This window comes from Solea senegalensis, linkage group LG7, assembly GCF_019176455.1.
Source record: "Solea senegalensis isolate Sse05_10M linkage group LG7, IFAPA_SoseM_1, whole genome shotgun sequence".
Classification (NCBI taxonomy): Eukaryota; Metazoa; Chordata; class Actinopteri; order Pleuronectiformes; family Soleidae; genus Solea; species Solea senegalensis.
Genome location: NC_058027.1, coordinates 7,177,934 through 7,203,036, shown reverse-complemented (window position 1 = coordinate 7,203,036; position 25,103 = coordinate 7,177,934). Strand labels below are relative to the sequence as shown.

General features: G+C 37.6%; 1 protein-coding gene across 1 annotated transcript; it reads left to right on the top strand.

The window, feature by feature from the left end:
* Positions 1-620: 620 nt before the first annotated feature.
* Positions 621-24,470, top strand: LOC122772605 (transmembrane protein 255B). The gene is made up of 9 exons (XM_044030787.1): positions 621-702; positions 2,499-2,641; positions 2,766-2,828; positions 15,838-15,927; positions 19,523-19,606; positions 20,089-20,174; positions 21,187-21,346; positions 21,436-21,582; positions 24,240-24,470. The coding sequence occupies exons 1-9, from the start codon at positions 636-638 to the stop codon at positions 24,468-24,470; spliced, it is 1,071 nt and encodes a 356-aa protein (XP_043886722.1). The 5' UTR covers positions 621-635.
* Positions 24,471-25,103: the final 633 nt, after the last annotated feature.

Sequence of the window (25,103 nt, the reverse complement as noted above, 5' to 3'; positions counted from 1 at the left end):
TTTTTCTTGCGGAAATGGGCTTCTATACATATCCATACGTGCGCGCTCGGCGACCAGCTTCGTCGTAATGCACGGAGCCAAAAGGGGCGGTGCTCTATCCAGTTCTTATAATACATCCATGAATAGAGGGCGCCGTAAACACATTTCTGCTGGTATACTCTACATCAACTAACACGAACCCATCATCTGCAGCTTGTTTCATATACATACATTACGTATGTATAGCTGTGTATTTAATAAAACAATAGGAAGCCTCTTTTAGTGAACACATTCTTTACACACAGTCTTTAACTTGTAAGGCTCGCTTTCTCTCTCTCTCTCTCTCTCTCGCTCTCTCTCTCACTCGCCCTCTCTCTCTCTCGCTCTGAGGATGATAAGGCAGACGAAGTTGCACCTGTGTGAGCTCAAACTCGTCTGTGCTAAAACTGATGTAAAATAATTTATTGATCTACTATATGTTTGACTTATAATTAAACTGTTTCTTCGTGGAGGATGAAGACTTTGTTTTAAATCAATAAGACAAGAAAATACTTAAAACGTCGCTTCAGCTGCCTGCTCGATTTTTTTAATCATTCATTAGTATTATATTTTATTTTGATTATTATTTTCGAACGTATCACCCAGAGTGAGTGGACATGCAGCAGCCTGAGAGCCAACAGACAACTCCAGCGGCAGCAACAACAGAAATACTGGATCCAGCAGGTAGGCTACAGTTTGAACGAGGCTCTGCTAAATACTCATAATGATAATGTTGAATTGCTTTGTAGCCTGGCACTTTTCACTATTATAATGTATAACAGATATATATATATATATCTTTATGAAATTATTAAAGCTTCCTGTTTAATCAAAATAGATGAAATTATGCATTTCCACAACCTGACAATACTGCAATTATTTACAATGAATTGCTAACATTGCTGACAATATTATTTACTAGTAAATGTTTTATTAAGTCATAATAAAATGAAATAAAAGCTTATAACACCTTACCAGTGGTAATTATTTTTCTAGTTTAGTTTAACAGGTTATTTTTTCACAGCAGACCTTTTGACCTGTCATGGTAGGAAAAGCTCAGGTGTCACTGAATGCATTAATGATGAATGATGTTCAATACAGTCACCCTGTTATGCAATAATATAACATGGTCTGTAACCCTGTATTAGTCCCACTATAGGGGAATTCATAATGTTACAGCAGCAACTGTAGTAAAGAATAGTAAAGCTATGAAGTAAACATGCTTTATAAATACTAGGAATAAATACTCAGAATAATATATGCAATATGTTGGTAAACAGAGTATGTACAATATGGACATAAACAGTATGTATGGTTTAAAGGATTATATGTAAGATATTGCATAATTAAGTGGATTAACATAAATTATAGTGTATTTGTTGTACTGAGAGTATAGAGGTGGTTGTACAGTCTAACAGCAGCAGGGAGGAACCACCTATGTTACCTTTTCTTCAGACATTTGGATTATGAGCAAAATGTTGCAATTACTGCAAACCTTTCCAGAAACATCTATTATTGAGGACTAAGGTGGAATCCCTGACTACATGTCATGCTAGATAATTGCATTAATGGTACCTTAGACAACTTGAGAGCTATCACATTAAAAGTAGCACTCCTCAGTCCTGAAATGTAGTTTTTTGGATTTATGGTAATCCATGTGAATACATTTTCAATTGTTTATCAGAAAAAAGTCAAAGATGAAAGATGAGGTCAGTAAAAAATATTTCACTCTGTGCAGCTTGACAATGGAGAATTAGGGCCATACTAAAGAAAAGAATAAATATTTGAGCTTTGGAGAATAAAGTTGTAATATTATGAGAAGCTTTAGAGAATAAAGCCGGAATATTATGAGAAAAAAGGTCATAATATTATTACTTTTTTCACTTTTTTGGTGGTGTATGTCTACATCCACATGATGTGACAGCTGAATCTGTCTATGTCGCCATTAACTGCAATGCAACGCTTCAGTTCATCATAAGAATCCATATGCCATAAAGTGTTGGGCCCTGTGTTGTTGTACTGATGACACTGAGAGTTGCAGTGCATGCCAACGTTCTACTCCTTCTGGAACCGACATGTTATTTATTAATCAAATAGTTTCTTCAGGAACTGTAAAAACCTCTTTCAATAGCACACAGATTTTACCAGCAGTAAACCTTTATTCTGATGCTAATGTATTGCTGATGTATTTATAAAGTCTAAACCAAAATACAGCCCTACAAGATGCTCTATGATCCTCATTTTGTTGCATATTGCAGTTGATCACCTGAGATTTTGCTTAAAAAGGATATTAAGATTTTTTTCTCATAATATTACCACTGTACTGTTCTTCAGTAAGGCCCTAATACTCCTTTGTACCTCAGCAAAAAGCAGGTTAGAAATGGAGATTTAGATGTCATAGCTCAGAATGAGACAGAACGGGTTTACTAGTTTACTTACGTGTTCCTTCTCTCATCTATCTCCCTCATGTTTGTCCTCAGATCAGTACCAGCGTCGGAGGACAACTGCTCTGTGGTTGTCCATGTCTCTGCTGTTTCTGTCTGTGCTGGTGCTCACTGTGGGAATCATCTCCTCGACTCGCACTGACAATGTGCCTGTAGCTGGATATTTCCCTGGCATCGCTGTGAGGCATCTCCTCTCTCACCCTTTATTTCTCTTTGCCCGAATAATAGAAAAAGAAAGTTGTAAACACTCACTACTTAAACCTCTGATCTAAAGCCTTCTATTCCTGCTCTCTGTATCTCTAGCTGAGTTTTGGAGCTTTCCTGGGCATTGTTGGCATCCACCTGGTGGAAAACCGCAAACCCATGGTGAGTCTATAACATACTTTTAAAATCATGATTTAATGTGTTCAACTCATTTCACCGACACCCCACATTATCCAACCTCAGGAACTGTTTGTGTTGTTGGCACATACAGTAATGTTTGACATGGCAGCTTTTATGGGATGAAACTTGTCTAATCACTGCAGGTAGATGAATGAACAAATCCCTGTAGATAAAGAAGCACAAGTGGAAACGTAGAGAGGAAGGGAGAGAGGGAGAGAGAGACTGGACCAACAGTTGGTGTTTATGATTTTAATAACAGAGAAAAGTAATCATTATGTTAATGTCTGTATTTATATAGCACGTTCCTAGTCTTGATGAATAAATGTAATGTTAGAAATGTAATGTAATGTACATTAAATTACTGCAGAACAAGATGTTGCAGTGAGATTATCTCATAAAAAATGTGGTGGAAAGTTAGTCTCTGTATTGCTCCACATTTTTTTTTCATCTGCAACCATCTTTGGACAGATGCTTTTAATAAGTCTGTTGTCATTGCACTTGTTAAATTTTGATTTAATGTCTACTTCATAGAGATGCACATTTAAGAATGAGCATCTAAAATTAAAATGACAAAAGCTAGTGAATATAAATATAAATTAAAAAATGGTTTTGAAGTCCAAAGATTTGTAGTCCAATATGACTTAAAACATGACATTGACTGTCAGAACATGCTATATAAATGTTCTTTCCCTGCCTTTCTCTGATTGTCTGTTTCTGTTCCTTTTCATTTTCCCCTGTGTGTTTTATCACTCACTGGCTCTGGCCCTGTGCATAAAAACGGGTTCTGAATTTCCTCTGAAGGCTACAAAAGCAGCAAGTTAAAATAAGTTAAAATACAGCTGTGTCCTCATTTGATTTAGAGAAATACATTTACCTGATACACTAAAACATGATTCTAAATGAACAATAATGTTAACAATAATCTTAATTTGGAGTCATAGTATTTGATAATAACATGTTTTAGAAGTGGCCACATGGTTGGTGTAGTGGTTAGCAAGAACACACAGGTTCGAGAACTTATCGGAACAAAGGCCTTTCTGCATGGAACATCTACAGCCAGATGTTTCGGCCTCCAGGTCATCCAATTTGCCCTTCAATGAGACCAACTCATTTTGTTTCAAAGTTTTCTGTAACATGTTCCAGGCAGAGGGAGCAGCAAACCGAAACGCTTTCTTTCCCAGTTCAGTTTTGACTTTTGGGACAGACAGCAAGAACAAATGCAGAGACTTTAGACTGTAAGTCCCAGTATTATTTTGGTTAATGTAGGAAAAAAGATAAGAAGGATGTAAACCTAAGATTGCCTTGTAAATGAGAATATGCAGGTGTCTGAGTCTACATATTGATAAGGAGGACCATCATACCGATACAGTGTACAGTGATGATCCATGATAGACAGTGTCAAGAGCCTGTAAGCTTTGAGACGCGGCTTACATATATACAATAGTAGTACAATCTGTAGTCCAGAACATATGTAAAAGTGGCAGCAACCAGTCTTTTTTGATTTAAAAGAAAGGCAGGATTTCATCCAAAGGCTGACTTTCAGATACAAGGTACTATATAATATGGGGATTATAGGTAAATTGGGCACTCTAAATTGACTGAGAGTATGAGAGTGAATGTTTTAAAGGTGATATGGCTGACAAATATACATATATACTGTACACATATATATGTGTATATATATATATATATATATATATATACATATATATGTATATATATATAAATATTTATCACGGTTATGGCACATTTTTGTTTATACAATTGTTTGTTTAAAACTATAGACCTCTGTTTTCTCTCAAGGTGACTTTTATTTTTAAGCTGTATTAACATTCAATTCTAAAACAAGGTAGTGTTCCTGGAAAACAGGACATACGTCATAAATTATAGGATTATGTTACAGACTGTAAAATGGCTATTGCTCTGCAAGGAGCAAATCCATTTATGATGGCAGTGTAATGTGTTCTTGGTGGCTGAGGGAAGTTGGCTCTCGATTTTAGTGACAGGATGAGGGAACGACATTAGTATTGGCCAGTTACTAACAGAGGTACACAAATACCAATCTCTGTACAACACAAGGCTTAAGATATAATCACATTTGTGTCTCTAGAGTAGATACACTTAGAGGAATAACAAGACGACCATTCTGAAAAGGTCATTGATCTGTCTTTAAAACTGATGACCCAAACCCTCCACCAGTTTAGGATAACAAATACAAATGAAACATAAGTGCCAGTGAGAAACTGAAACTTCTGTGTAATATAAGCAGTATGGCTGCTATCAAGTTCTCAGTTTATCAAACCCAGCATGAGACTAACTGTGTTAAGTTCCCTGAAGAAGACACCACTGACACGAAACTTCAGATGACTGCCAGTCTTCATTTGTTACTTCTGGATTTGTCCTAATTATGGTTTCTTTGCAACAGTAGCCATTTGACACGTTTTAGCAGGAAAAGCACATGTGCTACTGATCGTGTGTGTAAGACAGACCAGTGTGACTGTGAACTAGCATGCACACTGAAACATTTTATTATACACATCTAACATTGCTTGAAGTTGTCTGACATATCACAATCTGCCCTCTGTCTTGCAAGGTTAACAACTGTCAAAAAATCCTGAATTTCAATCCATGGGCCATATACTGTATGGCTATGATCCTACAATCCAAATTATTTCCAAAATTCCACAGGGGTTTCATACAGCCTTTATCTGTGATATTTGACTTTATAATACTGTATTTTTGCATAGGTGAGGTTATAAGAGGAAACTCATCAGTGTTATTTACTAACAAGTATTTCAACAGAGAAATACCAAATCATAGTAATATGGCATAACATACAGTAAGAAAACAATATTTTTACTGGAAGATATTGCAAGATCACAGTTACATTCTGTGTGACATAATTACTGTGAAGTTGCAATAAAACACAGTATTCATACAGTAAAACAAACAGCTAAATCACAGTAATAAATGGTTTTAGAATAAAAATAACTGTTAAATTATGTTATATAATATATTTATGTCATATACTGTATGACATAACTACTGCAAAGTAGTCCAGTATTCATGAAGGAAAATATTGTAAAGTCATGGTAAAATATGGCATAACTGTGAAGTCACAATAATAAAAACTAACTACTTACTGAGAAGTAACATGTCAGTGTGTCTAGTTAATTTTCCATGTGGTGTTCAGGGTGTCATGTGTCTGCTCACCTTTTTTGTGCTGTTCACAGAATGTGGAAAGATGAACACACATGTGTGGGTGTGTGTGTGTGTGTGTGTTTTGTTACATCTTCTTCATCATAAACACTGATTTTGTCAGCACCAGTAGTCCTCATGGAGATTAAAACCTGGTCCTAATTAGGCAGAACCTCATTTCTGAGGAACTGGTTAAGTTTAGATCTAAGATTTGAATTGTGGTTAGGTTAGGGTTAGTCATTAACTGATTAACTGGTCTAAGGTTTCACAAATCAGAGACTGTGTTTTTATGAGTCCTCAGGGCCTGTAGGATAATCTAGGGCAGATTTGAGAAGGCTAGGTACAGTTGTTTTTGATCAGGACCTGGTCTAATAAGGTCTAGGTATAAAAACGGGGAAATCTCCCCTTTAGCATTTTCACAAATAAAATAAAAGTTTCACAAATACAATAGTGGGTGTCAGGCAAAGTTAATGTCTTACCTAAAATGTCTAAAATGTTTTTCACATCAAGAAGTGTCACAAAAAACAGACAATCAGTGTCACACTGCAGTCACACTGCACATTAAGTTCATTTTCCCTTAACTTTCACCTTAAGTGCCGAATCGAAAGCTAATTTCAGCATCGTGTTTTGTGGCTTGAAAGATCAGGATTTCTCCTCAGATGAGTAGTGGACAGACTCAGTATCAGACTTCTACTGATTCTGATACAGATATACCATCATTCTTGCAGTAGGTTGCTGTTAAACTTGTATTCCACAACTACATCTACATTTACAGTATTAAACTCTATTCATGAATAACATTCAATTTGTTACAGTGAACCATTACTGGAGAGCCAAAATATCCCGCTGAATAAGTGGGAGCCCTGAGCTTGTTTCATGTGACTTCATAGCCTCATTCACATATTATGCAGAGTGGTCTTGGTGCGTGAGAATCACCTGTAGTGATAAACCTGTATTTTAAGTAGGAATCCTGAAATTGCCTATTTAATGCAACTTTTTCTTTGAAGTTGGAGGCTCTTCTTCTTCTGTCTCCTCCTTGGGCCTTTTTCCCTTTCCAAAGAAGCTCTCCAAAGACAATCGTATTTTTTTTTTACAAATTTTTGCTAGCTTGTAAGCTAAATTTTTGACGTACCATATCAAGTGACCTAGACAAGCCTTTTTTTCAAACTAAAAGATCTGATAATCAATAAAACATTTTTTTATTCAGTCTTTTGGTGGGCCCGGTACCAAATGAGGGCCCAGTGGTTGGGGACCTCTGGTCTAAAACACCAATCAGCCTCCTACAATACTGTCCTGAGTTCTACAGACGCTAAATACCTGGATGCCTCTTGGATAAGAGGTGAAATATCTTCAGTTTAAGTCAAGCAAGATGCGTTCAGCTAACTCCTGAAGGTGCAATGATGTGGATGACTGAAAACCTTCACAGACTTCTTTTTTTGGCTTCTTCCCTGAGGGCCTTGCCACAGTGGATCATCTGCCACCATCTTGTCATCTCCTTGTGTCCTCTTCTGTCACATCAGCTATACTCATATCCTCTTTCACAATATCCATGAACCTTCTCTGTGGTCTTCCTCTTTTCCTTCTGCCTGGCAACTCCATCTTCAACATCCTTTGTCCAATATAATCACTATCCCTCCTCTGCACATGACCAAACCATATCAACTTTGACTCTATGACTTTATTTCCAATTACTAAAGAAAATAATTATAGTTATTTTACTTGTAATGAAAACGCTGGGTGGCTAAAGCAACATAGATTACTTTGAGGAGTTCAGTATATATATGGAACTCATTCCTCTTAAAGGCAAGAACCTTAAGCTGGAGGGTGCAGGATCTGACAGCATTGATATTTTACTACTTATCTGGTACAAAACCTGGGGCTTTTAGGGGTCCTGGGCATTTGTACAGTTTTGCTTGGTTGATGAACATTTTGCTGTAACTGCAACTGTCCTCTTTTCTGGCATGACCCTCAGTTCTTTGTGTTTTAAACTTTATTGGTGTGACTGTAGCCACACCTCCACTGCTTGCGTGTCTTGTCCTTTGGCTATGACATAGGTGTTCTCTTCCCTTCTGTGTCTGAGACTCAGTGCTGTAACATGAGCTCCAGCTGGCAGAGCCAGGTCACTCATAAAATAACAACCAAGCATGGACCACAATGCCATGGACATTTGAGAGTTCTGAAGCTTCTACTGCTCCCTCAAATTCAAAGCACCTTTGTCTTCTTACCTTGTGAAGTATCGATGGATGGTTTGATAGTGGTGGAACAACAGATGATGAGAGAAGTGGCAAGTTGATTTCCTGCTGCCAAAGAGAAAAGCTGTTTGACTCTTAAGTTGAGAAAACATAATACAGGATAGAATATACTTTTAAGTTGGAGTGGGCAACATCATTGCAACAGAATGGCACTGACTTACTCTTAAGATTTAAAAGGTGTTGGAAACATTTGGGCTATTGTAAGTACAATACTTACCAAAACATATAACATTAATATGTATTTATTTTAATGTGGAATGTTACATATGATATATTTAAAAACATTTCGGGAGAGGTTTAATTTGTAGATTTGCATGTCATGACCACCTGGATTATTCAACATAAACGTTCATGTTATGGCATAATAAATGTAGAGCAGCTCAATGAAAAATACACATACACTGAGCTTTTAATTGTTTCAAAAAACTGGAATGGGAAAACAAATCAGGTGGAAAATCACCCTCTCTCCTCCTTCTCAGGCTTCTCTGCCCTGATGCACTCTTTTCTTTATGACTCTTTTTTAATTCCAGCTTTTTGCTCCAGCAGCCTCCACTGTGAAGTTGCTATCTCTATGTCACACAGACTGGTGTCCTTTACTTCACCTTGCAGCTCAGAGAGCAGAACAGTGAACCTTTGAAAGCCCATATTTTACCCCACAGGACATGAGATGATCAGTTCTTATTATGCATCCGTCTAGCTGTCATGATTGCTCACTGGACCACTAACCAGGAGCTGACCATGCACCGCTCAGCGACTTGTGAGGTTTCTTTACACAGGCTGTAAAGGCTGATGTGTTCTTTATTTGTCTAAACCTTTTATCATATTTCTTTTTCATTTGTGTTTGTATCCTGAAAAGATTGGCATCATCTGTAGTTAGCTGTAGGTGACTGAATTTGCTTGACTTAAGTTGAAGCCTATAAGGAATAGTTCTGTTTTCAGTCAGCACTGTCTAAGATGTGCATGCTCCTGCTGGCCCACTGCACTGAGAACCAGCAAAAGATAGGCATGCATGGTCTTAATTTAAAATATGGCTAAAATAGATTTTAGCCTCTTAGCAAATTACCCACTGAATAAAATCTTAACCAGATAAGTCTATGAAGTTTTAATTATATGTTGTGCTTTATGTCACCGTTAGACTTTTCTGACTTGAAACAAGTTAGGGTCTCTTTGTAAACTGCTCACTCTTTCACACCAAAGTCAAGTGAAATTAGGTCAAGTTTAATAATGCTAGATGTGCCTTACAAAAAATGTAATTATGCTTTGACAAACTAGAACCAAAAGAATACCATAGAAAAAATAAATTGCTTTGCATCACGGCACACATGATTTGTTGATCCACGATGCCTCCATCAGTAATTTCAAATGCCTCAATTTATGACTTTGCTGTTTGAAATCTTTCAATTGGGTTTACTGAAGTAACAAACTTATCAAATGAGGCAGCAGTCGAGCAGCAGCACCTGAATACCCATGAACTAAATTGAAGATTTTGCTCTATGGACTCTAGGGCAGTAGTAGCCCAGATTGCAGTTTGGAAAGGGTGCATCTCACTTTCAAGTGATCAACAGAAACTGGATAGACACAATTAGATGTACAAACAATCAGACTAATGGTCTGGATGATGCATGCAGAGTTATGGAAAACATGTCAACTAACATGCTGGTTGTAGTTTTCCTCATAATGATGGCTATCTAGTCATTAAGGTTTAAGGTTTCATTTTATTAATCCCCTAGGATTAGGAGCAGTGGGCTGCCACACTGAGTAGCGCCCGGGGAGCATTGGGGGTTGGGTACCTTGCTCAGGGGTACCCCAGCGCTTTCTTGGCCGGGTGGGGATTTGAACCAGCGACCCTTTGGTTACAAGTCAAGTTCCCTTTCCACTTGGCCACGGACTGCCATGTATCATTATACAACCACAATTCAAATTACCTGAACTATCCTTGTAAAGCAACTATATCATTATAAAGTAGCTTTGAGAAAGAAGCTCCCCATACCTTAACAGAGCTTTATAGTAATGTTCGTTGTTGACAGTGAAAACCCTTCTAAACAGAAGACAGACATGAAACAAGCTTGTGAACATAGTAGAATGTTTAGCAGCTACAGAGCCAGATATTTCTTTCAGGCAAGGCAGAGATCAAAAACAGCTAGTCCTATAGATTTAACAACTAAATAGTGAACATTGCCTTTGAAACTTAATTCAATTTAATTTTATTTGTATAGCACCAAATCATTACATACATTATCTCAAGACACTGTACACAGACAACATCAAGGAGAGCAGAGAAACCCAACAGTTCACATAATGAGCAAGCACTAGGCATCAGTGGAGAGAAAAAACTCCCTTTTAACAGGAAGAAATCAAAAAAGTCAGACAGAAATGTGGGACAGAAAGGAGAGGGAGACGAGGAGCAGATACACAACAACTGTTTCAAGTTACAAGTTTATACAGTACAGTTCTGAGTCAGTGATGACATGTTTATAGAACTACAATGTAATTTATATATTAATTAATTATTATACAGTTATATAATAACAGACTGCTGATAAAAATTATACTGATATCGACTTTTAATTATAGTACAATAATAATAATGGTGATGATATGTATGATAATAATAGCTTTGAATCTGGATCCTGCAACCTGCAAGATGAGGACATACAGAGAGCGAGAGGAAAGGAAGAAAAGACACAAACTAGGGAGAGAAAGAACAAGGTTAATGACATATAGAAAGTCATATTCATACATATTCATGTGGTGTGCATGTACCACAGCAAAATCCCCCAGCAGTCTAGGTCTATAGCAGCATAACTAAAAGATGGTCCAGGTTTCCCTGAACCTGCTCTAATTACAAGCTTTATCAAAAAGGAAAGTTTTTAGTCTAACTTTAAATACAGAGCGAGTCATTGGAAGCTGGTTCCACAGGAGAGGAGCCTAGTAACTGAAGGTTCTGTCTCCCATTCTGCTCTTACAGACACTGGGAACCACAAGTAAGCCTGTATATTGGGACCTAAGAGATCTGTTGATGAAGTAAGATAAAGTAAGACTAGGTCTTTCAGGTATAAAGGGGCCTGACCATTAAGTACTTTGGACGTGAGGAGGAGGATCATCATCATCATCATCATCTAACCGCTTTATCCTCCACCAGAGGGTCGCGGGGGGTGCTGTGCCAATCTCAGCTACATCGGGCGATAGGCGGGGTACACCCTGGTCAGTTCGCCAGTCCATCGCAGGGTCACACACAACTAGAGACAAACAACCATTCACTCTCACACTCACTCCTACGGTCAATTTAGAGTGTCCAATTTACCTAATCCCCACATTGCATGTTTTTGGACTGTGGGAGGAAGCCGGAGAACCCGGAGAGAACCCACGCACACACGGGGAGAACATGCAAACTCCATGCAGAAAGGCCCTTGTTCCAACCGGGGCTCGAACCCGGGTCTTCTCACTGCAAGGCGAGAGTGCTAACCACTACCCCACCGTGTGGCCCCGTGAGGAGGAGGATTTTAAATTTAATTTTAAACTGTACAGGGAGCCAGTGTAGAGAAGCTAACAGCTAACTTAGGATCATTTATACCCAAAACACACATAATTCAGACAAAAAAATACAACCCCATCATCTCTGTTTGTGCTTAGATTAGCGCTCTGGGGAGAACTATACAAAGAGACTGTTGGGGCACCCTGTGGCCAAATGGAAAGGGAACTTGACTTGTAACTGGAGGGTTGCTGGGTCAAATCCCCACCCGGCCAAAAAGGGCTGGGGTACTCCTGAGCAAGGTACCCAACCCCCAATGCTCTCCAGGTGCTACTCAGTGTGGCAGCCCACTGCTCCTAATTCTAGAATGGGTCAAATGCAGAGGAATACTTTCCCTAAGGGGATTAATAAAATTTATCTTTAAATACAGGCCTCACATTTCAGTTTTACTCCTTCACATTAATAGCATTTAACTAGTGCAACACTGCCAGACTTTTATTTTGAAATAGCCAAAGGAAAGGAAATGTATACATGAGGTTACATATCAAAGCTAACTGTGTCCTTTTAAAATGTAAATTCTATGGATGTTGCATATAAAGATGGGTTTAATGATTATTATTTCTTTAAAAACATGTATTTGAGGCTCTTCGGTTGCTTAATTTATGTCAGTGTGGTCCTCTGGGGGAAAAAAATCACCACTGATCTAGGTCTTAGTATCTTTAGGATTTGTTTATAAAATAGCCAACTGGATTTGCTTGGGTTTCCAAAATACATATATTGGTCCTGGGGTTTATTTGGGGATGGTGAGCTGTTAAAACTGTGGGAGGTAACCCTTTATTTTATTTGTCCAATAATTACCTGGTATTTACTATGAAACTAGATGATAACAAGATGTAAACTACCAAGAAACTAGATGTAATACAATTTATTTACTAAGAAAGTACCCATACGGAACGGATGTAAGTACTAAGTTATAACATACTAAGTACATGGAAACATACTAGAAAAATAGATTGTATTTTAATATACATGTTAACAAAGTACCAGAAAGAAAGATTACAGTACAAAGTTATTACCAAGTAAGTACATGGAAACATACTAGGAAATTAGATGGTAATACAATACACCTACTTCCGGTATGTTAGCCTTTCAAAAGAAAAGCATCACTTTTGCACAGATGACCTACCACAATAAAAGTAAGACAAACTTTATGTCATTTTAGATAACTTGTTCTCCAATTAAAGTAACGCAAACTACTATAAGTTGCCCCACAATGTAATACAATTCCGATATTATTAAAATATTTCAACTAACAGTTAATGTTTTGCAGATTCTTCTGGGTTTGGCTCACTTTTACAACAATTAGCTTCGAAGTTCAAAGTTGGCGGATCCAGAGCACTGTAAATAGAGCGTTGCCTCATCACCGTTCTGCATTTTGAACTTTTGTTGACGCAATCACGTACTTAGTATGTTATAACTTAGTACTTACATCCATTCCATATGGGTTCTTTCTCAGTACGTAGATTGTATTACCATCTAGTTTCCTTGAAGGTTGTAATGGGCTTACTAAGTAATAACTTAGTACTTACTATGCTTTCCGATGGGTACTTTCTTAGTACTTTCATAGAATGTAATACATCTTGTTTCGTGGTAGTTTTTCATGTACTTACTAAGTAATAACATAGTACTGTATGGTGTACTGTATGGGTACTTTCTTAATACATAGATTGTATTACCATCTAGTTTCCTAGTATGTTTCCATGTACTTATTAGGTACTAACTTAGTAATTACCTAAAGTTATTTTGGAACTTTCCTATTAACTATGTTTTGTTACCATCTAGTTTCTGAGTAAATACCTGGTAATTAGTGCTGTAAAATAAAGGGTTACCGAAAAAGGTTTATTTTCTTAATGTTTCCTAAACAAATCCGTAACCTGTTTTTGTGAGCAGTCAGTTTAAACATGTTTGGAAAATTATATTTCATATTTTTACATAACAAGCAGAAAAGTAAGCAGTAAAACTAGCTGGTATAGCAATATACAAATGGAAGTATATAATTTCTCTCATATATTAATTAGACTATAAATAAAGTATAAAGTAGGATAAAATGAAAATAATGAAATGAATGTACTTAGTCACTGCTGTCTTTGTAATATTTCCTGACTGACTCGACTCCTGACTGTGTCTTCAGATTTTTACTGTATTTGATTTCCCTTCCTGTCGCAGTTGTATTGGGGGAGGTTTGGGCATTTGTGCGACAGAGTGTGTTGAGGTGTTTTATGTGCCGGCAGCTGCTGCTAATGTGAAGTAATGCAGTTGTCAGGCACTATTGTCTCTGCTGCTGGCCTCATCTCCCACTTGCTGTCTATAAAATCAGAGTCATTTAAAGCGCTAATGAAGTGGAGAGTCTGGACCAGTGGCAGATAAAACCTACTTAGAAAAAAATACTTGATTCTTACTTGACATTATTTCTTGTGTTTTGTACCCACTTCCCCATCCATGATGTTGTTTTCATATACAATATACAGCTAAGCGGTTAACTTGACCACTATGTTTGATAAATTTTCATATTTGATCCCATTCCTCTCCTGTTAATGGTGGCATTCACCAGGGATCTGTTTTTAAGTCACCTGCTATGTGTCTGTGTTTGTGTTTCCACACTTGCACTTGGACAAATTAGGACTTTTATTTCATCATTACACTGATGACAGTTTTGTCTAAGCTCTCCCACCCACTCATCATCAGTCATCATCTACCACTTTATCCTCCAGCGGGGGTGTGCTTTGCCAATCTCAGCTACATCGGGAGAAAAAAGTGTTATCTAATGTTTCAGTGTGAGAGGTTTTTGATTCATGAAGAGCGATATAACAGACAGGAAACAGTGTTCAGTGTATGTGCTCCACTGCTGTGTGCACATTGTTCAAATGTTATTGTTGTGATCATTGCTCGATGATCAGCTTCTCAGGCTTAATTTATAGAGCTGTTTTTTCTTTATGTGTTTGTTCTTGTATTTGTTACCTCTTGTTGCCTCCTTTTCTGTCATAAACACTGACTGAATGCTGGTCCACTGACACGGACGAGCATTCTTTGCAGAGACCAAAACTTGGTCCTAATGAGGCAGAACCTAATTTCTGAGGAATTGGTTAAGTTTAGGGCCAAGATTTTGAGTTATGTGTAGTCATGAACTGGTTATGGTTATGGTTGGAGATAGGCTGTCCAAATGATTTGAAGTCAATGCAGCATGCAAAGAAAAATACCTGCGCGAACCTGTATGTGTGCATCCACGTTTGTGTTTCACTTGGTCAAATTAGATTGACCTTGCTGTTACGGAAGGCCTTCCCTCTGTCCTCTCTTGCCTTCTTGCCTATAATTTACCCACAAAGCACCTCTGTGTTGGCAGAACAAGCAGCTGTACATTTCCTTTATCGTTTTGCAGTCCTGACACTGCAGAGAAGGACACACCCCAGCAGAGATACTTACACAGGCTTTGACTTAAAATTTGCATTTTACCTTCATGTGATACAATTTGCAAAATATTATGTAATATAAGTTCTATCTGAAAGATGTGAATGAATATGGAGGGCACGAAAAGCAATTAAGTTACTTTTATACAATATCAAAATTCACTGCGATAAAAGTTCTGTTCTTTTTTGCTCATTCAAACCATAACCATAGAATGTAATAAAAAGGAAGACAAGTCACCATAATGTCACAGTGTAAAGACATTTAGACCCCACAATATGAGTTATAACTGGAACACACACATATTGACTTGTATTTGGAGACATGTTAGACGTGTGTACATAATGCATCATACGTTCCCCAGTGTGCGACTCGTATAGCTTTCCTTCATTGTGTGCGTCAATGTGTTGGCGTTAACTGTTGCTCATTGTTAAGGCTGGCTGAAAGTTATGTAGATGTGGTGAGCTGCAAATGAATTGTCCTTTGGGGATCAATAAAGTCTAAATCTGAATAAAATAACAAAACACAAGTTGATCATTTCATGAATGTTTTGCTAACTTTATCTTATTTCCTACATTCTCTCCATCCTCTGCCTTTTCTCTTGAAGCTCATTGCAGCGATCATCTTCATCAGTATCGGAGTCATCGTGTCTTTCCTCTGCTCCATTGTAGATGGGATCATCGCTTCAGAATTCATTGTAAGTTTTGCATGCACTTTCATGTGTAGTGGCAAAAATACACACACACATATCGCACAGAGTCTGGTTTCCATGACCTCAGAAGTTACTGGTGTAACCCATTGCATGTGGTAGTATATGTATATACAGTATATGTGTGTATGTGTGTGACAATTACTTATTAACAACCCCCTTTTTGTCCCTTAAGGTAGCTAGAATAAGTGATACTGAATCAAAATTGAATGCTGCCACTGTGATAAAAGTTCTGGTCTTTTTTTTGCTCGTTCTCACCAATACATGTATTCACCTTAAAATGTAATAAAAATGACTGTGACTGTGTAAACAGATTTAGGTCCCCACAATATGAGTAATATCTGAAACACACACATTTAATAACACATGCTAACTTTGCTGATGTAATCAGACAGTGAACAGGTAAAAGGTAAGCCCAGAAGAACTCATCTCAGTGTTGACCTGCACTGAGCCGCTTGGTCAACAGCTGAAGAGCTGTAAACACGGCTGATTAAAAGTGAACACGTTACCAATAACTCTTGTGTTATGACACAAACCAATTCATAGCAAGTATGCAACAAACAAAGATGAGTAGAAATACAGTTTTTCCCAAAAAGTGGATTTAATTTTACAGATAATCTGCGTGATGTCTGATTTGATTTATAAAGACACAGTATTTGGTTACAAAATAGTCTGTGCTTTACAGGTCAAATTAATTATGTGAACAAGGTACCAAAATATAGTTCCTCACTTATAATGTTTTAACTTATAATAATTACAGGACTCAGTAACCAGAAAGAACAGTGAAAAAGAGACCATTGCTGTGTTATAACATACAGTACACCTTCATTTAACTGAGTCACTGCACATAGTACAACACAACATAAATGAACACATTTCTAAATTAATGTGATGTAATTTAATGTAATGTGATTTTAAATATGATCAAGGAAACTTGGAGAACTATGACCTGTACACATGGTCAGGCATTTGTTTCACGTACCTATTAACAAGAGATCTATATACTGTAGGTGTGTATTTTCACCTTTTGTTTCAACCCACCCATTTTTCATGTGAGCTAAAGTATTGGAACAGGTGTGTCATATTACATTATTTATTCAAACAATAAATAGCACTAAATATCTATAGTCAGTTTCAGATTAGGTAGGATAGGTTTTGCATGTGCAGACTGCATTTAGTAGCGGAACCAACATGAACACCAGAGAGCTGTCTATGGGTGAAAAACAAGCAATTGTGAATTTGAGAGAAGATAGAAAATCAATCAGAGCCATTGCAAAAGCATTGGCCATAGCCAGTACAACCATTTGGAATGTCCTGAAGAAGAAAGAAACCACTGGTATACTGAGCAACAGATGACAAACAGGTAGACACAGGAAAACATCAGCAGATGATGACAGAAACATTGTGAGAGCTGTAAAGAAAGACCCTAAAACTGTTGGTGACATCAGCAGCAACCTCCAGAGGGCAGGAGTGACGGTATCACAATCTACTGTTCGCAGAAGACTTCATGAACAAATGTACAGAGGCTACACCAGAAGATGCAAACCACTCATTAGCAAGAAGAATAGGAAGGCCAGGCTGGAATTTGCCTTTAATTTAACTTTTGTGATGAAGTGATGAAGAAATGATCTGCTCATGATCCCAAACATACAAGCTCATCCACTGTGAAACACAGTGGATGTCATGGCTTGGGCTTGCATGGCTTCATCTGGGATGGGCTCATTAATCTTCATTGATGATGTAACACATGATGGCAGCAGCAAAATGAACTCAGTCATTGAGTCTGAGAACTGAGTCTACAGAAACATTTTGTCTGCCAATTTAAAGAAAAATGCAACCAAACTGAGTGAGAGCTCCTTCATCATGCAGCAAGATAAAGACTCCAAACATACAAAGGAGTTCATCAGGGTCAACTAAAGGCTGCAGTGAAAGCATCAGAGCAGAAAAATGCAAAAGTTTGGTGATGCCAGTGGGTCACAGGCTTGATGCAGTTACATTACATTACATGTCATTTAGCAGACGCTTTTATCCAAAGCGACTTACAAAAGTGCATTTAAACATTTGGGTACAAATAAGAGCTAGAAGTAAGTTTTGTTTTTTTTTGTCGTCTTAGTCGAGGTAGAAGTTATTGAAATCAAAGGATTTGCAACTAAAAATGAAGTCTTATTCACTTCCTTTTTAAGTCTATCTGTTCCAATACCTTTGCACACCTATAAACATTGCGTTCCATTCCAAATAATGCTATTTTCTAAAATGTGTATCAGATCCAGATGTACCTGGAAATAAAAACTGAAATGTTGATCTCTTGTCACATATTCATCTTTTGATGTCAAACCCAATTGTTTTCAGGTTACGGCAAAAATAAAAAAGAAATTGGCTTCAGTGTTCCAATACTTTTGGAGGGCACTGTAACTTTTTATACCATATAAAATAGGGCAGAGCCGATACAATCCTCAGTGTCGCTACTGATCTAAAACTAGTCAAAATCACTGAATTGGATACGTAACATGAGGGATGATCCGCAAAAACCCTACATATGACATAAATGCTTCACTAAACAAAGGCAACATGATGTAAAGAGAATATCCATCACACAGGGTTTTTTTTTTTGGTTTTTTTTTTAAATGGCTGCTTATAGTTAGGTGGTAAATGCATTAGTACATAAAGTGTGTCTTAATAATAGCTAAGTTGTTTATATGAGGCAAAAGACTATACTGCCATCCCCAGTATAAACTATGTGGAATAATATGTGTGTTTGTTGATATGAAAAAGGTCAGAAATGCCTCCTCACTGTAAGTTGTGCATGTTTTGACACATTAGACCAATTCATTTTTAAGAGTATATTAATGAGTATGAAGCTGGAGAGAGCTAGACCTCTCAGCACCTGCGGCTCACAGTCGCTGATATTGATCAACAGTGCTATCAAGCCTCTGCAGATATATTCTGTTTGGGCTCACTGGACAGTAAAATTCACATTTATTGCACCTTTCAGCATCTGACGATAAAAATCATTGTTTTACCTTTCATTCTATATAAATGCTGGTGAGGTTTAGTGCAAGAGGATTTTGGAGTTTGAAGGTGCAGTGGGAGCGCTCTTGCCTTTGCAGCAAGAAGACCTGGGTTGAAGCCCCGGTTGGAACAAACTCCATGCCTTTCTGCATGAAGTTTGCATGTTCTCCCCGTGTGTGCGTGGGTTTTCTCCAGGTTCTCCAGCTTCCTCCCACCGTCCACAAACATTCAATATGGGGATTAGATCAATTGGTCACTCTAAATTGACCATAGATGGTTGCAATGGACTAGCAAACTGTCCATGGTGTACCCCACCTATCGCCCTATGTCAGCTGAGATTGGTACAGTGATCCTCCTGTGGTAGAAGATAGAAGGTGCAGTTTGAGAGCATGTGTTGTAAAACTTAACTGCTGCAGTGATACAGATACAGCAGGAGGATGGAGACACAAGTTAAAAAGCATGTACTTAAATCATGGTGCATTATTTTTACAATTGAAAGATAAAATGGTTAAATCACACATAAGCTGAATGATGAGTGCATTTAACAAATCCCTCTGATTTTTCCAACACACAGGACATACGACCACTGCAGGAGGACATGTGTGACTTCTACTCCAGTGGATCAGGCTATGCTTATGACAGCTACTACACAGAGGTGGTTCTCATTCGTGACATATATAATAAGACTCCACAGAACCCTGTGATTCAAAACTAATGTTATTTGGAGTAAAAGCTGCTGAAACCAACTCATGTCATGTCCAGAGACTGGAAATTTTTTTTCCAGCCTTTTCTCTGGTTTTTGAGAGAGTAAAAACATTTAGAAACATTGTAACATGCCCAAATGTGATTTTGTCATGATGATTTACATTGTTATCAGTCATGGTAGTCTTTATAAAGTGTGCTCAGCTCTTCAGTTTCACAAGTGTGTAACGACATCTAGTGGTCAAATGATGTTTCTGCTTAGATTTACCAGATGCAACAAAAGCAAAAAGATGTTCTGGGTTTGACGTGCTGTCCTGCTGACACTTACCGTCAGTTTATATGTTTCTTTGTCTAAACTGATTGGCTGGCTGCTGCATCAGATTCAAAATAAAACTTTTATATCAGTTAAAGGTCTGAGTGCATTCTACTCATCTGCAGGTGACGTGCCGCTCATTCAACAAAGAATGCAAGCTCAAACTGAGGAGCAACACCTGCTACTGCTGCTACCTGTACAACTGTGAGAGGTGAGACTTTCTCTACATGTGAAGGAATCACAAATATAGTATACGGCAGGCTGACATCTGCTATATTTGACATTATTTTTAAAGATTTTCACTCAGTTCACTCATTGTTAATCTGCATGAACGGAATCACCAACCTATAGATTTTCGATTTTCTTCTGGTAGCTCACTGTGCATTTTGTGACTTAATAAAAAGAAACAATTAAAATGTATATTTGCTCACCTTACAGCATTTTTCATACTATATACTGTACATATATGTAACCGTTGTGTATATGTATATGTATATGTATTTGTACATATATGTAACATGGACTGCGTTGTGAAGAATTCACCATACAATGAATATCTTTTGGAGGTAGAAACACCCATCAGCATGTGAAACACAGGGAAACGTGCCCTCTATAAAATAAACATGTACAGCGTGTCAAATTTAACATGATAATCTCCATATGTGCATAATGACAATGCTAAACAATACAGAAATCACACAAGCGCACATCACGTACCTCTCCCACAGTATGCAGCAGCAGAAGGGGAGAGGTGAGGGCCAGACACACCCTTAAATACCAGGTGGGCACCCCAAAAGTGAACGCGGGGGGGCAGAAAATCACAAAGGTTCACATGACAACTTAACCTTCTCAGGGTAAAATATAAACACTAAAAACTTAACATACATTTTGTGTAATTCTAACATGAAAAGGCAAAATAAAATAAATATCAGGTGTTTAATAAATTGCAGTACCTTACAAATATGCTGTAGTAACTGACCATGCATATATATATTTATACATATATATGTATATATATATATATATATATATATATATATATATATATATATATATATATATATATATATATATATATATATATATATATATACATATATGTATATATATATATATATATATATATACCTATATACAGTACATATATTGTGTGATATTCACTAGTGAGGGCTAACTAATGAATGAACAAAATAAACTGACCTCATGCCGTTTTCCTCCTCCAGGACAGACTATCACACTCAGTACTATGAGTTCACTGGTGTCAGCAGCTGCTGGGATGTGATCCACCTCTACCGTCTGATGTGGACCTCAGTGGTACTCAACATTCTTGGCGTGTTCCTGGGCATCATCACTGCTGCCATCCTTGGCGCATACAAGGACATAGTGAGTTGAGCCAGAGTCCACAAAATGTCCCACCCCATTAAAGAAGATTTAATCTCTCACCATGTTTTTCCCAAACTTCCTCCTTGCAGCAAAAGCCGACTCCTCAGATGCCTTCCAGCCCAGCGCCTCCACCTCATATCCTGTACAACCCGACCCAGCACATGCTCACGTACAGTGGCTTCTGTCCTTCAGGACAGACACTGCCTGCCTACCCCAACTACCCAGTAGCCATGCAGGTAGGAAGAAGGAAGAATGCAAACAAGGTCAAAGCCCTGTATTTATATAGAGCTTTAATAGAAGCCCCATTCATCAGAACAGTGCAGACAGTTACTGCCTTGGATCACAAGACTTAGGTTCTTATTGTCAAAAAAAGGCATTTTAACACACGGCTCTTTCTTCCTGGAACAAATTACATTGTCTGAAACTGAAAAATCTGCTCTCGTTGGACACTTTTAAAATATTTTTAAATTAATTGGAGATAGAATCATATGGCTGTAGATGTTTTGCCTAAATGCATTTTATTGAATAATTATGTGATTTTATATCATACTTATATCATACTTTTTAAGTAATTTTTATGTATATTGTATCTTATTTTATCTATTTTCTTTGTGTATGCTGTATGCTTGAATGGTTATATCTGTGCCCTGTCTTGGTCTGGACACAAAGGATGTTTTTAATTACTTCAATTACATTTTTATTTCTGGATAAATAAAATATATATATATATATATATATATACACAGTGCCTTGTGAAAGTATCCGGCCCCCTTGAACTTTTCAACCTTTTGCCACATTTGAGGCTTCAAACATAAAGATATAAAATTTTAATTTTTTGTCAAGAATCAACAACAAGTGGGAGACAATCGTGAAGTGGAACCAAATTTATTGGATAATTTAAACTTTTTTAACAAATAAAAAACTGAAAAGTGGGGCGTGCAATATTATTCGGCCCCCTTGCGTTAATACTTTGTAGCGCCACCTTTTGCTGCAATTACGGCTGCAAGTCGCTTGGGATATGTCTGTTTTGCACATCAAGAGACTGGAATTCTTGCCCATTCTTCCTTGCAAAACAGCTGGAGCTCAGTGAGGTTGATGGAGAGTGTTTGTGAACAGCAGTCTTCAGCTCTTTCCACAGATTCTCGATTGGATTCAGGTCTGGACTTTGACTGGGCCATTCTATCACCTGGATACGTTTATTTGTGAACCATTCCATTGTAGATTTGGCTTTATGTTTAGGATCATTGTCGTGTTGGAAGATAAATCTCCGTCCCAGTCTCAGATCTTTTGCAGACAACAACAGGTTTTCTTCCAGAATGGTCCTGTATTTGGCTTCATCCATCTTCCCATCAATTTTAACCATCTTCCCTGTCCCTGCTGAAGAAAAGCAGGCCCAAACCATGATGCTGCCGCCACCATGTTTGACAGTGGGGATGGTGTGTTCAGGGTGATGAGCTGTGTTGCTTTTATGCCAAACATATCGTTTTGCATTGTGGCCAAAGTGTTCAATTTTGGTGTCATCTGACCAGAGCACCTTCTTCCACATGTTTGGTGTGTCTCCCAGGTGGCTTGTGGCAAACATTAAACAAGACTTTTTATGGATTTCTTTGAGAAATCGCTTTCTTCTTGCCACTCTTCCATAAAGGCCAGATTTGTGCAGTGTACGACTGATTGTTGTCCTATGGACAGACTCTCCCACCTCAGCTGTAGATCTCTGCAGTTCATCTAGAGTGATCATGGGCCTCTTGGCTGCATCTCTGATCAGTCTTCTCCTTGTTCGAGATGAAAGTTTGGAGGGACGGCCGGGTCTTGGTAGATTTGCAGTGGTCTGATACTCCTTCCATTTCAATATGATTGCTTGCACAGTGCTCCTTGCAATGTTTAAAGCTTGGGAAATCTTTTTGTATCCAAATCCAGCTTTAAACCTCTCCACAACAGTATCTCGGACCTGCCTGGTGTGTTCCTTGGTCTTCATGATGCTCTCTGCTCTTTAAACAGAATCCTGAGACTATCACAGAGCAGGTGCATTTATACAGAGACCTGATTACACACAGGTGGATTCTATTTATCATCATCAGTCATTTAGGACAACATTGGATCATTCAGAGATCCTCACTGAACTTCTGGAGTGAGTTTGCTGCACTGAAAGTAAAGGGGCCGAATAATGTTGCACGCCCCACTTCAGTTTTTTATTTGTTAAAAAAGTATAAATTATCCAATGAATTTCGTTCCACTTCACAATTGTGTCCCACTTGTTGTTGATTCTTGACAAAAAATTTCAATTTTATAACTTTATGTTTGAAGCCTCAAATGTGGCAAGTTCAAGGGGGCCGGATACTTTCACAAGGCACTGTATATGTATGTATGTATATATATATATATATATATATATATATATATATATATATATATATATATATATATATATATATACATATATATATTTATATATATATATACACACACATATATACCTATATATACATACATGTATATATATATATAAACATATATATATAAATAGAGAGAGTCATATACAGTATTTTGATTACTTGAAAATAAGTGCACCAGCTGCATTTTGTAATAATCACTTCAATATGTAATAACATGCAGCAGATTATTACATAATGAAGTGAAAATGTCTTACATTATTACCTTACGCAGTTTTACACTAATAATGTTTTTAAACAAACCACCAACTTGCACCTAAATTGAAAGCAGTAGGTTTAAGTGTTGAACGAGTGTACAGACAAATTAACATTTCTTTGTTATGGTTCAACTGTCATTAGGTGTTACAGAAACACCAGTAAAAATCCATAATCAAAAATCCAACATTATATTATGAAAGAAAACTAAACCTAAGAATGGAAGGAAATAACCTCCTCTCCCACAGCATAACAGCAACTACCAGGGTCCTACAACTCCCCAGCTGATCCCTGACGGAGGCCTCTCCTCCACCTCCTGCCCATCTGAGGAGAACCAGCAGCCTCCTCACACCTCCACCCATCCACAGTCTCAGGGAGGAACCCAGAAACCAGGAGGCTTCACGTCGACTCCCAATGCTCCCGTCCTCTATGGATCCTCCTTCAGCGCCTTTGAAAAACCACCTCCTTATGCCTGCTGAAAACTTACACCAACATGTGTTGACATTGTCAAACAGAATGTAGCACACTTAAGTTATTTCATAAATGTGACCATTTAGACAGATAACACTCCAGAGAACTTCAACAATTATTTATTTAAATGCTATTTAAAAATTAAAAATGATTTTTAAATGCTATTTAAAAATCAGGCAAGCCTGATTTATCTGTTATTAGGCCTGGGCAATATGGCCAAAAACCTTGAAAAACATTTTTAAGAAAAGAGCAGTTAATATTATCTATACTATACTAAAATAATTATCATGACAAAATGACAGATAATTAAATATTAAAAGTTGTAGAAAACAGTTCATTATGGTTTCAAAAATGTTCATGGTCAGAAAAGAACACTTTTAAAACGTGTGTGTGTGTGTATATATACACATATCTTCTTCTTTTCCTTTCGGCTGCTCCCTTCAGGGGTCGCCACCTTGAATCAACCTCCTCCATCTCACCCTGTTCTCTGTATCCCCCTCTCTCACACCAACTAACTTAATGTCCTCTTTCATTACATCCATAAACCTTCTCTTTGGTCTTCCTCTAGACCTCCTGCCTGGCAGTTCCAACCCCAGCATCCTTCTACCAATATACTCACTATCCCTCCTCTGTACATGACC